The sequence below is a fragment of the Canis aureus genome, chromosome 8 (assembly GCF_053574225.1).
Source record: "Canis aureus isolate CA01 chromosome 8, VMU_Caureus_v.1.0, whole genome shotgun sequence".
NCBI classification, from domain to species: Eukaryota; Metazoa; Chordata; class Mammalia; order Carnivora; family Canidae; genus Canis; species Canis aureus.
In genome coordinates this window covers 70,424,997-70,438,337 of record NC_135618.1, presented here as the reverse complement: position 1 = coordinate 70,438,337, position 13,341 = coordinate 70,424,997, and the positions used below count along the sequence as shown (strand labels likewise).

Sequence of the window (13,341 nt, the reverse complement as noted above, 5' to 3'; positions counted from 1 at the left end):
TCAGTTAACCTGTTTCTTATGGAACGGAGGGGGCTTAATGAATACCTGGCCTCTCAACCCAGCCGAACGAGGAGAGTCGAAAACACTTGACAACTCTGTCTCCCTAGGGGCTGTGGTTTGATTCTCCAAGCTGAACAAATGTTGATTGCATTAGGTGGACATTCCCCAGAGGGCAGCGGGGCTGGGGGCACCATGGGCTAGGGAAGCCTGAGAACCAGCCTTATTTACTGGTAGCCACTGGAAAGAACAGGCGGAGGAGCAAAATCAAAATTTGTGGAACACGTGTGGTTTTTATTTTGGAAACCATGTGGTTTCAGATCGCCTCTTGCTCAATCCGGATAAAACCTTGGCTGACAGATTTCCCTGTGCTCTGGGAGGCTTTCTGAGCAGGCAGTGTCGCCTTCAGCTGCTGGGGTTTAAGAAAATTTCCTGGGCAGCCTGGGTGGATCAGGGGTTTAGTACCACCTTCAGCCCAAGGTGTGATCCTGGGGACCCGGGATCAGGTTCCGCATAGGGCTCCCTGCATGGAGCCAGCTTCTCCCTCTGCCAGTGTCTCTGCCTCTCTGCCTCTCTGTGTCTCTCATGAATGAATAAATAAAATCTTAAAAAAAAAAAAAATTCCTGGTCGCTGAACTTTATCCTTTCAGCACCAAGACTTGTGTTTTAATGATGTTGGATAGAAAACCTTCCGAAATGTGTCACGTACACCCTTGTCTTCTTTAGTAGAGGGTGTGGTGGCTTAACATCTTGATGACTTGAGGTGGTGATCATGACCGGCTGTCTGTTGTAGCTTTGGCGTGGCTAAGCCTTGGGGTGGCTTGCCCTTGCACTAAGTGGCCCTAGGATGTGGCTTTCCCAGTTTGTTTCCATCTGCTGTGTTCTCGCTGCCGCTCTTCCCCCAGGCTCTGCAAACACTCCCTCCTGCAGTCCACCTGGCTTGCATGCTTGGAGTCCCGGGTCCAAGGGGGGTACCTTTCCTCTGACTGGCTATAGGCCCTTGGGTCAGCTCTGTTCTCTTTCTATGTCTATTCTCTCCCCTCTTGAGATTAAGGAGTTGGGCCGGGAAGCCAGAATTTTCCCTTTGCTCTAATTTTGTGGTTTTTGGGATTTCCGTGGGGGGCCTTGCAGGAAGATGCATGACAGCCCTTCAGCTTTCCTGTGTCCCCTTGACTCCTCTGAGAACAGGGAAACAGTGAACATTTGTATTGGGCTGGAGATTGAGCCTCACAACCATCCTGGGGGCCTTTTGGAATTGCTCTCATCTTACACATAGAGAAATTGATCAGAAAGGGGACTCAACCTGGACAAGGGCATGCAGGTTTAAGGTGGAGTGGCGCTGGAAGTGGGGTCTCCAGACCCCACATCTAACGCTCCTTGTACTGCACCTGCTGTCAGGGCTTGCTGGTCAGTGCTGGCTTGCTGGCCTGTGGGGAGCGGGTGGGAGGCTTTTGTGCTTGCCTGGGACTGCCACATCCTGCCTTCATAGAAGACTGGAAGTCCTCCTGTCTCCTGTTCTGAGCTCCATTTGGAAGCTCCTGGAGAGAGTCCCAGACAGGAAAGCCAGGTTGGGCCTAGTAGGTAGAACCAGGAAGAGGGGAGGTCAGGAGCGTTGCTGGAGGCAGTGACTGGGAGGAATTGTCAGAGAAGGGTGCTCTGTTGGGCAAATAGTGCCCATGCTGGGGACCATTCTGCCCGTCTGGGCCCTTTGAGGATGGTGGAGGGGGAGTTTGGTGACCTCCGAGGTCCTGTCCACCCCAAGAGTCCCCATGTTTGGAATTCCTGGGTTCTTGTCCTGCTCCTATCACTGCAGGGATACCTACAGAGTAGCTACTGGGATGAATGATAGGGGAAGTGGCAACACTGTGAGACCCATAGAACTTAGTCACAGTTCCTGGCCCTAGTTCTAGAATGAGTGTCCAGTGGTAGCCTTAATGCCTGCTTTCTGCTCTAGTTCTTGGGGGCGGAACCTGAGGCCTTCTCCCTCACATACATGCCTATTCCCAGCAAAGGAAGATCCCACTTCTTGGACCCTCTCTGAGCCAGTGATGAGTAGCCCACTAACTTGGGGGAATTGTAGAGCCAAGCTTCAGCTTCCTGACTTCCTGGCTGAGGGCTCAAGTTCAGTGTCCTCTGTAGAACTGGCTTGGGAGATGAAGAATCCCTGAAAGGGCTCTGTCCTTCACTTCTAGAACCTGAGAATTGCAAAGACCATCAGAGATTATCTACTTTCCTTTAAAAAATGAAAATGGAGAAACAGGCTCAGGAAGGGGTGTGCTGGTTCCACATTGAACAATTTAGAGGGGCCAAAACCTTAGCCCAGGTGTCCTGTATGCCCAGCTCTTCCATTACATTATCAAAGCTCTCCAGAACCAGGTCCATTGTTCTCTCGAGCTTGAGAGTAGCTGAGGACAGCAAGAAGTCTGATCTGCATAGAGTGGCCACACAGGTGATTCTCTTGGGGGAGAACAATCCAGAAATGAAAACAAAATATCTATTCAGACAAATACTAGAACACCTGCCGTGCTCCCAACCCCATGCAGGGGCCCTAGAAGCTTCAGCACCAGCTGAGTGTGAGATTCTGATTTGGATCAGAACTGGCCAGCTCCAGGTAGTTTACACCAGCAGGATCTGTTACCCTGGCGCTGGTGATAGGGGAAGTATCTGAGGCTGCTTCCAGAAACATTTGCCATGAACCAGGCACATTGTTGGTTTGCTGACAGCTGTAAGGGTAGCACTGTAGATTGGAGCTGGCCATCATTTCCGGAGCATCTTCTGGGCTCCAGGCTAGGCCCAGTGGAACAGATGAATGCAACCTGGCCCTGACCTTGGGGAGCTCCAGTGTAGGAACTATTTGGAAGGGTTTCATAACCCTTCTGGTGTTGCCATCTTTAGCATGGGCAGAGATGAGATGGACTGGAAGATACAGGAATCCCAGTGGCAGGTGAGTGGGGGCGGCAGGGCAGCACAGGGGGTCAGCAGGCATCTTGGGGCCATCTACACCAATTGTTTGCCACTGTGGGGCTCCCCTCAAACCATGGTGGCAGAGGCTTTATTATTACTTGAAAAATATAATGGCTTAAAACTAAGGGAGTGATGCAAGCAAGCATAGTTACTGTGGCAAGCAAGACCCTTATTTTTTTTTAATCTCTTTATTTTGAACTAATTTTAGATACATAGAAAAGTTAGAAAAATAGTATGGAGAGTTTCCATAACTCCCTTCCTTGCCTTATCTTGTAAAGTCAAACAATTGCTATCATGAGTATGTTACTGTTAACCAAGGACTTTTCTCGATTTTCACTTTGTGCAGTGCTGCTCCTGTTCGGTCCCAGGATCCTGTAGGATTCCACCTCCTATCCAGTTGTCCTTTATCCTCCCCATCCTCCCTTCAGTAGAAGTTCCTCGGTGTTTTTATCTTCCATAACCTTGATGCTTTTGAAGAGTTAACTTTGTTGAATGTCCCTTATTTGGGGCTTGTCAGTTGCTTTCTCATGCTTGAGGTTTTATGCAGTTTTGGCAGAAACCACAAAAGTGGTGTTATGTCCTTCTCAGAGCACCCTTTCTTGGGGTTCCTGATATTGATTGGTCATATTAGTGGTAATAGTGGTCTTGAGTACTTGTGAGAGTGGTTTCTGCCAGATTTCCCCTCCCCAGGTACCATAAAGCCCTAATTCTGACAAAGCTAGTGAGCTCAAAATTCTTTTAGGATTGTCTTCAGAGTTTGAATTGTCCAGGAAAACTTTTTTTTTTTTTTTTTTTTGACAGTTAAACCTTCCTTCTTGATAGCTTGTAAAAAGCTGAGCCTCACACCTCAGCAATGTTCTTTCCCACCCTGGCCCTGTACCTGCTTGCTGATGATGCCCCCTTTCATGTTTACCTGGCTTGGGGTTTGACTCTCCCTGTTAAGAGTTTTGCTATGGTGGTAGGCCAGGCTCTGGGCTTCCCGTCCTCAGTATTCAGCTTCTCTAGGTTAGTCTGGGTCTGAGAGTGGTAAAATTCAGATTTCTTTCCTCTTCTTTCCAGTTATCAGTATCTTTAATTAAAAACAAACAAACCGAGAAGTCCTCATTCACACTGAAGTGGCCACACAAAGTGAAGCTATCAAGGCCCCAGCAGTGCCAGGGTATTCGTATCTTGGTCTCGCTCTGGCTCTTGTTTCTGCTAAGTTGGCTCCTACATTCAGCTTTGTTCTCTCTTCTCCCCAAGTGCCTCCCTCCCCAGCGGTCCTGTGAGCAGTCCTGGGAGCATCCCTGCCGCAGTGCCCGTGCAGATGCAGATGCCGAAGCCCAGCCGGGTCCAGCAAGCCCTTGCAGGTAGGCACCCTCCTGGGTCCTGGGTTCCAGAACAGGCTGTGTCTTGCAGGGAGCAGCAGGATGTGGAGGCAGTGGGAGAATGGGAGGAGATTGTGGGACAGGGGTCATTACCCTCTCCGTTCTCATGGAAAGCCACGGGGGCTCCTGGGGGGGCAGACTGGGGAGGCAGTGCCTCTTTGCAGTGATTGTGTACCCTCAGTGAGTGAGCCTGGGCACCCCTCGGTCTGGTCTCTCGGGGGACTAGTCAGCCTAATGTCAGTGGGTACCCTGGTGTAGACTTTTACTCATCTTTGAAATTTCAACGTCACTTTAATTATGGTTTGAGTCATTTCTCTCTCCTGAAGTGCTTTACACATTTTCCTGAAGGGGCCCTCTGGGGAACTCAGTTATTTTGGCTGGAGATATGCTTTGAATAAGTGGCTTTGAGTCCAACTCGATCTTATGTTAACCATACACCTTTGAACCGTTTTTAAAATTCCTTTAAAAAAAATTCCTTTTGTAGGGTAGGGAGTTACTGAAAGTTACTTTTTATTTTTTTATTATTATTATTTTTTAATGAACTAGGTTTTATTTGTTTATTTATTTATTTATTCATGATAGAGAGAGAGAGAGGCAGGAGACACAGGCAGAGGGAGAAGCAGGCCCGATGTGGGACCCGATCCCAGGACTCCAGGATCGTGCCCTGGGCCAAAGGCAGGTGCTAAACCGCTAAGCCACCCAGGGATCCCCTGAAAGTTACTTTTTAATGATTGGGAAAGCCAAGTGTAATAGAAAGATAGACGGGGGAGTATAGTGAAGTTGAAGCAGGAGAATATGATAACCTAAGTCTATGTGTTAAGTGAGTCACTGTAGTAGCACCAGAGGCTGGAGGGGACAGGCCTAGAGGAGGGAGACCCGTGCAGGGTCTGACTCCATGGCTCAGGGGAGCCAGCCAACACCTGACTCGGGCCTTAGTAGTGGTGGAGGCAAGAGCTTCTGTCTTGGTGACTGGATGAGTCAAGAGAGAAGGAATAGAACAAGGCCCAGTGTGCGCCTGCCAGCATTACTGGCAGGGGCTTCACATGTATCTTCCTTCATTTCTTCTGTAACAGCCCTGTGAAGGTAGGAACTTTTATTCCTATTTTATTTATTTATTTTTAATCTTTTAAAAAAGATTTTATTTATTAATTCATGATAGAAACAGAGAGAGAGGCAGAGACACAGGCAGAGGGAGAAGCAGGCTCCCTGTGGTGAGCCTGATACAGGACTTGATCTCAGGATCCCAGGATCACAACCTGAGGTGAAGGCTCAACCACTGAGCCCCCCAGGTGTCCCTTATTTTATTTTTAAAAGATGTTATTTATTTGAAAGAGAGAGAGAGAGCATGAGCAGAGTGAGGGGCAGAAGGAGGAGCAGATTCCCTGCTGATCAGGGGCTCGATCCTGGGACTCTGGGATCATGACCTGAGCCAAAGGCAGATGCCCAGCTGACTGGGCCACCCATTTTACACTTAGGGAAATTGAGCCTCGGAGAATTCCAGAAACTTCTCAAGATGAGACAGCCCTTGGCAGAGCTGGAACTCAGCTGCAGGCATTCTGGGCCCTGGAAGCTGGTTTCACAGCAGTTACACTGTGCTACTCCCGAGTCTGTTGGGAGTACAGGAAGGGGTGAGGGCGCTGCCTGTGGTCCTAGCCCAGGGGAGTTCTCCCGGAGCCAGTGGGCATTTGGATGTGCAGCTCAGGAGAGCCGTCTAGGGTGGAATGGGATGGCCTCTGCCCCCATGGGTGGAATGTATGGGCTTACAGAAACTGCGAATGGGGGCAGCCCTGGTGGCGCAGCAGTTTAGTGCCTCCTGCAGCCTAGGGTGTGATCCTGGAGACCCTGGATCGAGTCCCACGTCAGGCTCTCTGCATGGTGCCTGCTTCTCCCTCTGTCTGTCTCTGCCTCTCTCTCTCTCTGTGTGTCTCTATGAATAAATAAATTTTAAAAAATCTTAAAAAAAAAAAGAAAGAAAGAAACTGCGGGTGGGATGCTGGGAAGAGCCTTTGAAGGAGATGTAGGTACCAGCCAGAGAGGTTATAGAAGACAGGAGAGCGGGGCCTTCTGGAACCTACTTCAGCTGCTCAGCCATCAGCCCTCTGCTGGGGCAGAGAGAACAGTAAGCAGAGATGTGATTGCAAAGTTCCCCCACCTTAGGTCTTCTTGTGGCAACACATGAGTCAGACCGGTGTGCGTGTGTGTCTGAATATGTGTGTTGTGTGTATGTGTATGCTCGTGTATGAGGCGGTGGTCTCACTGGAGAAAGGTTGTGGGTGACCAGGTGTGGCCAGCACATGGCTGAGCTCCATTCAGCTCTGTAGTCACTAAGGCTTGAATACAGATGCTATAAAACCTTTCTAAACACAGCTCAGAAGTAGTCTGGGGATTGAGTAACACTTGCTCCCTTTCTTTTGCTCTTGAGATTGAGGACCCTCTTAGTCTCTATCCCAGAGTGTCCTCAGTGTCTGCTTTCACCTGGCTCTCAGGTCAGTCCTAGAGATAGGCAGGTCTCTTAACCTCCATTTTACTCATTGGGGAAGCAGACCTCAAAGATTGTGGAACTTGGTCCTGGCCAGCAAGAAGTAGAGACTGGCGTCCATAGCCAGATGCCATCTCCTCTGGACACAGACTCTGCCTTGTACCTGTCAATGGGATTCTAGTCTGAGGTGCCAGGGAAGCAGAGATCCTGAGCTAGGCCCCAGGAAGTAGAGTCAGGAGAATGTCATCTTTCCCTGGGCCACATTTATGGATTCTGGAGTACTCAGGCCACAATGAGGTAGATGTAGGGTTTTGGGGTAGGATTGCAAACAATTGGTCATGCTGTGAAAGGACCGTGTACCCCACTACCCTCACAGAGGCAGTCCACAGAGAAGCTACCTCCAGGTCAGGCCAGCAGTGCCCTCAGGTGACAGCTCCACTGGCTGTGGCATGGCCCAGCCCTCCTTGGAGTGTGTGTGTTTTATGCTGCTGTAGCCCACCCAAGGCTGGGAAGCCGGGGACAAGTGGAGCTGGGACCCGGCTTGCTAAGACCAGTCAGAGGACAGGCTTGGACCTGAGCCCCAGTCATGAGACAAAGGTGTCAGAAGTGGGGAGGTGTTTACACATCTGACCTCGACAGGGGCTGATCTCTCTGGATCTCTAGTGGTTAAGTGGGAATCCTCTCAGATAAGTGGAGAAGCTAAGGCCATCTAAACAGTTATAGTTATTTGGGGACGACGGCAGTTTGTGATGGCGTGTGGAGGTGAGGGGGCTGTCCCTGAGCCCCACTGTTGGGAAGGTGTGATGGTCCGTCTTGGCATCCCCTCAACCCGTCCTGTCCAGTGGATGTTGCTTTTGTGAAGTGTAGGTGTGGAGTTATTTTCACACTTTCTCACAAGAAGGCAGACCCAGGGGATCCCTGGGTGGCTCAGCGGTTTGGCGCCTGCCTTTGGCCCAGGGCACGATCCTGGAGTCCCAGGATCGAGTCCCACGTCAGGCTTCCGGCATGGAGCCTGCTTTTCCCTCCTGTGTCTCTGTCTCTGTCTCTCTCTCTCTCTCTCTCTCTCTCTCTCTGTCGTAAATAAATAAATAAATCTTAAAAAAAAAAAAAAAAAAAAAGAGGCAGACCCACAGAGTAGGAGCTGCTGCTCTGCAGCCTTCTAAGTTGAGACTTCTGTGTCTATGACTCAAATTCAGGGGAGGGTCCTGCATTGACAAGGGCAGAAGCAGTGTTCATGCTGGCCTCACAAAGGCCACCTGGCAGCATTCAGGTACAGCCGGTTACCCAGCAGATAGATACTGTGCACCTCTGTGACTGGGCCCTGCCCTAGGTGCTCAGTGCAGGGAGGACAGCTGTCACAAAACAGAGACACAAGTCCTTTCACGTAGTAAGAACACTAAAGGTAAAGGGGACAGAGACAGAGGAGGAGTGACCCTTCTAGATAGAGGGATCAAGGAAGAGCTTCCTCCTAGGTGACGCCTGGGGAAACGTCTGGTTGAAGTGCTGCGTCAGTGAGTGCTGGGGGATGAGGTCACAGTCAGTGCAAAGGCCCAGGGTTCTACTAAAGCATTGTTCCTATCCCCTCCATCTTTGTGGCTCCCCACCCCCTGTGCCTGCTTGTCATTCGATCCGCCTAACATTTATTTAAAACCCACATCTGAGCTCAGGAGTAGCCAACCTTGAGACACTGGTGGCAATGCATTGCCCAATGAGTGAGGGCCCAGGGTACGGCCTTGGTCTTCTGATGTGTGCTTTCGTGTCTCTTGCAAGTGGCCGCCGCAGTGCACCCTACCGTCCTCTGCTGTGCTGCCCAGGCTGCTGGCTGGCCTCTGCTTCTGTCCCTGACTGGGTCTGTTGGCCACATTGAGTCTTTGTTCTCAGAAGAGGCCAAGGTGGCTGGCCTGGACAGGTCCCAGGGGCAGATTTCCCCCTCCCACCTGCACTGCCTCTGGAATGGGCAGCGCCATCTGCCCGGCCCATCCAAGATCTCTGCTTCCTACCCCCAGCTGCCCTCTGTACCCTGCTCCTGAGCCTGATTCAGAGCACTCAGCAAGCCCCGCTCAGGGAGGTGACTGAGGAGAGCCTAGAGCTCCCTTCAGCTGTGGAGGAGGTGCTTTTGAGCTGGACAGAGGGCAGGGAGGATTGGGTAGGTGGTGCTATGGATGGCAAGGCCAGCTGTGGGTCAGGAATAGGGGCTCCACCAGGAGGACAGGCTGTGTGCCAGGAAGTTTTAGGTCCTCGGGGAGTGCCAAGGGAGCAGGGTGGAGTGAGAGTCCAGCGAGACCGCGTGTGGAACGCCAGTTGAGTGAGGCCTTCTCTCTATGGGTATGTCCGTGGTGCTACCATCTAGGACAGAGAAGTCTGTTAGAGCCTATGCTGCGTCAGAGGAGCAGCCACAGGGGCCATGGGGATGCCTCAGTGGGGGAGCAGGCCCAGAGCCAGCATTCCTGCTTGCTCACCCTAGCGATGGCACTAGGAACACCTAGATGGGCCAGATGGGGTGTAGAAAGCAAATAGAACCCCACTGGAGTGACAAGGTGACCAGGAGCCCAGAGGGCACAGCCAGGGGGAGTGCAGGGAGAGAACTGTGAGCTTGAGATCTTGTCTCCATAGCTTGCCTGTGTCCTTCCATATCCTTGTGCCTGGCACAAGGAGATCCCGCTCAGAACACCTTAGGAGGCTTCCTGGGATGGCATCCTTCCCTCTGCCCTCCTGAAGCAAATGGCCTCGCCCTACCTCCTTCCCTGCCTGCCGTGAGCTCAGGCTGGTTGGTGGCTCGTACTGATACCTGCGGGACTCTGATGAGCTGGGCATTTCACTGCTTCCTGGCCTGGAGCTTAGCTGCCTCGAGCCTCGAGCCTCGAGCAGCCGATTCCTCAGGAAGATCGATGGGTCCTGCTGGTCATTCACAGTGCCACCTTGCCTTGGCCGGGGTTTGTGGACATCCCATGCCGAATGACTCCTTCTAACGTTTCTCCCCTCTCTGCATGTCTGATCTCGCACCCCGTGTAGGCATGACGAGTATTCTGATGTCAGCCATTGGACTCCCTGTGTGTCTTAGCCGCGCACCCCAGCCTGCCAGCCCTCCCGCCTCCTGTCTGGCCTCTAAAAGTCACAGCTCAGTTAAGAGATTGAGGAAAATGTCCATGAAAGGTAGTCCTGCTCACAAATACTCTCTGGCCTCTGCTAAGCCTCTGAGTCTTGCTGCCTCTGACTCTCCTGCATCGATCGCTCTTCTCTGACCCCACAGCCCTTCTCTGCTTCCTTTACCCCAAGGAGAGGGGCTCAGTGGCCCTTCTGCCTGCCCTCCGTGCAGAGGGGGTCCCCAGAATCACTTACCACCGAAAACCCAGAGTTCAGCTCCTGTGTTCCTGGCACAGTATGAGTGTGAGGGGCCTATTCTTGAGGACTCTGTGACTATAAACATAGGCATGAGGCGAGGCCAGCTTGGAATGGGGGGTACTTTGTCCCTCCCAGCCTGTCCAGCATGTGTCTCAGGAAAGGCCCCCAGCCCTCTCTGGCCATCATGCAGGACTACGTCAGAGGGGTCCCCCAGTGACCACTCTCCTCCCATCACATGGCCAAGAAGGAGGGGTTTCAGAACCATGGAAGCTTTTGTGAGTTTTAACCAGACCTACATGAAGGGTCCTGTGGGTAGTAAGTTTTAAACCTGCCATTTTGAAAGCCAGTAGCGGCTCTGCCTCCATCTTTGGGCTGGAGATACATGGACTGCTGGAACCCCAGTGATCTTCAGTGTGATGTGGTTGAGCAGGGAGCATGGCTCTGGCTCAGCCATCCTGGGTGCCAGTCTTGGCTCCTGTTTCATGATCTCATGCTTGTGCCTCCATTCACAAGCCAGCACCTCCTACTTAGTAGATCAGGCATGGGAAGAATAGAAAATCCAATATGAGGCACCCAGCACGTGGTCATGGGGGCTACCCTGATCATGGCGATTGCCTGTCAAACCCCAGCCCTGCAGGTAGCAGGGAGGCCCAGGGAGTGGTGGGGCTTTACACCCCATTCCCTGCCTCACCCCGATCCTGGCAGTCAGGCACGCCTTGGAGCTCTTGACCCACTTCCTTCTTCCTTTGCCTTGGAGGTGGAAACAGATTTGGGGGCAGGACAGGTCCAGAGCTTCCTGAGACATTCTGACTTGCCTGGGAAAAACACAGGCTCTTGGCAGACACTTTGGCCTTCCTCTTGGGCTCAGATATCCCTTTCTTGGAGTTGGTGGTCACCTGGCTGGCCCCCTTAGAGAAATGTGGCTCCTGGAAAGCTACCTTCAGTTCTAAAAGACCACCTAGGCAAGGATGAGGAGCTAGGAAATGGGATGCTGAGCCAGGCCTCACCAAAGTTGGGCCTGAGACTAGTCCTGGCAGATGGGGTCCCGGGGTCCTTCTGCAGACTGGCCTGTAGCCAAGCTTTTCTAAAACACCCCTCCTCTGTCTCTGAGTAGAGTTCCAGCTACCAGGACGGCTACCAGTGCCAGTGGTCATTGTGCTTTGGCCTGGCTTTCTCACCAGTGACTGTCAGGGGCCTAGAAATCTGTGTGTATGGGTCTGTATTTGAGGGAGGGTTTGCATGTATGGGAATGTGGGGTGCATGTGTGACGGGGGTGTCAGGTGTGTGTGGGGGGGTGGGGGATACGTTTGTATGGGAATGAATGGGGTGCGCATGTGAAGGGAGTGTGGGGACATTTATGTATGTGGATGAGGAGGGGTGCGTGAGTGAGGGGGTGGGGGATACGTTTGTGGAAGGGGGGATGGTATTCTTTTGCCCGTAGCTGCCTCTCAGATAATCGCACTTCATGCCCTCACCGCAGTCATAGTTTGGGTCAGGATGAGGTCTCCATTAGGTGAAGAACTGAGATTCCGGTGATGTGCTTTGGTCCCAGGGTGGCCAGAATCACCCCTGACGTTGCCTGCTCCCAGCCGCACCCAGGCCTTCTCTAGTTTTGAGGGCACTTGGCTGTGGAGCCCTCGGGCTTGTATGTCTTTGTAGCCAGTGGCTATGAGCTTGGGTTCAAACCAGGGTCCTTCTGGGGTCAGAGGCTAGAAGCAGGACCTGCCCTGCGACCCAAAGCGGGAAGAAGAGCCCTGCCAGGGCCTTTCCCGGCTGCACTGGTCTCCCCAGGCCCCCCTTTCTGCTCCCGCACGGCTTTGCTGCATTCTCTGTCATTCTGCCACTGCCTCTGGCTGGAGAAGACCCTGGCCTGGCCAATTCTCTCACCAACTGGGGGAGTTTCTCGTTTTGGGGGTATGGGGGGCTGATGTGGTGTCAGGCTCAGCGTTGATGGAGGTGCAGGGCCGCCCCTCCTGGTTTCGAGTGTGTGTGCGCACCGAGGAGGAGGTGGCCAGAACACACTTCCTGCTGCGTCTTGGCTCCTTCCCGGGCTTGGTGTGTCACTGAAACCTCACAGCCCAGGGCCAGGAGAGAGAAACCTGTGATTTGTGGTGACCGTGTCTGTGTGGCATTGTCTGCAGGTGGCGTGCGCACAGATGTCTGCCGCTGCATGTTCAGCCCCTGGAACTACTTTTGCCTCGGCTTTCTCACGAGAGTAGTGGCAGTTGAGTGAAACAGTGCTGCCAAAACCTGCTCCAGAGTAGTTTGTTTTAGCAGCTGCTGTTTGACTTTTCTGTGCATCCTCTGAAGAGCCTCCTGACCGAAGTGTGTGGGGATGTGTGGAGGAGGCCCAGTCTGTGACTCCTGAGGGCTATGAACAGCAGCTGTCTCTGGTCCTCATCCAGCTGCCTCCAGGGCTTCTGGGATCGGGCCTCCAGCGGGTGGACTGGATAGGGCTCTGTTAGGCAGAGCTCTGAGTGTCTGCACTAGTGTCATGTCTCTCCTCTCGCACACTCAGTCCTCCCGTCTTGGCCCCTCTAAACGTCCCTCCTGGCAGCTTGGGCCTCTCCCTTGTCCTCCTTCTCTCTGGATTCAGCATCTCCAGTTCATACCCCTTGGGACACCGCTGATGTTCCTTTCTCTTCTAGGAGGGACTCCAAAGCCAGAGCCAGAACAGGTGATAAAAAAATATACGGAAGAGCTGAAAATGGCCTCAGATGAGGTATGTGTCACAGGAGCCACGCTGCCTCTGGTTTTGTTTGGAGGCAAGGGGTGGCTCCTGAGGTGAAAGATACTGGCCTTTCTCTGCTGAGTGGGTACTTCCCAAGGTTCCGGCCTTGTTTCGGGTACTCGGGTTTAATCACCCAGCCTCCCACGGGAGGCAGGCCTTACCAGGAGGAGGTGATCTGGCTTCAGGGGCCTGCATTCTGGTTTTAGCTTTGCTGCTGATGAGCTGTAGTTCTGAGCAAGGCTCCTACACGGGCCTCTGTGTAGCCCTCTTCCTGTGCCACTCTGGGGCCTTGGAGGGTCCTGGAGACAAGGGATGGGAGAGCCTGCCCATTCCCCGAGGACCGAGCTGGGGAAAAGTAGTGACTTTGTCCCCAAAGCAGCCCTGCCCCTCTGGCTATTGGGAGAGCTGGTTAGCCTTCCTGTAATTACAGGGCCTGCAGACCCTCATAGCAGTTTCAATAG

The 13,341-nt window shown here is 52.6% G+C and overlaps 1 protein-coding gene across 7 annotated transcripts in view; it reads left to right on the top strand.

Annotated features, from left to right (window-relative positions):
* Positions 1-13,341, top strand: part of DTX2 (deltex E3 ubiquitin ligase 2) — a 38,459-nt gene that overhangs the window by 19,400 nt on the left and 5,718 nt on the right. For 6 of the 7 annotated variants that reach the window (XM_077908146.1, XM_077908142.1, XM_077908144.1 and 3 more), the window contains 3 exons: positions 4,204-4,310; positions 9,820-9,960; positions 12,798-12,871. In XM_077908146.1, coding sequence (XP_077764272.1) covers positions 4,204-4,310; positions 9,820-9,960; positions 12,798-12,871 — 322 coding nt within the window. The remainder of the gene's footprint in view (positions 1-4,203; positions 4,311-9,819; positions 9,961-12,797; positions 12,872-13,341) is intronic. The other variant, XM_077908145.1, reaches the window with a different exon arrangement.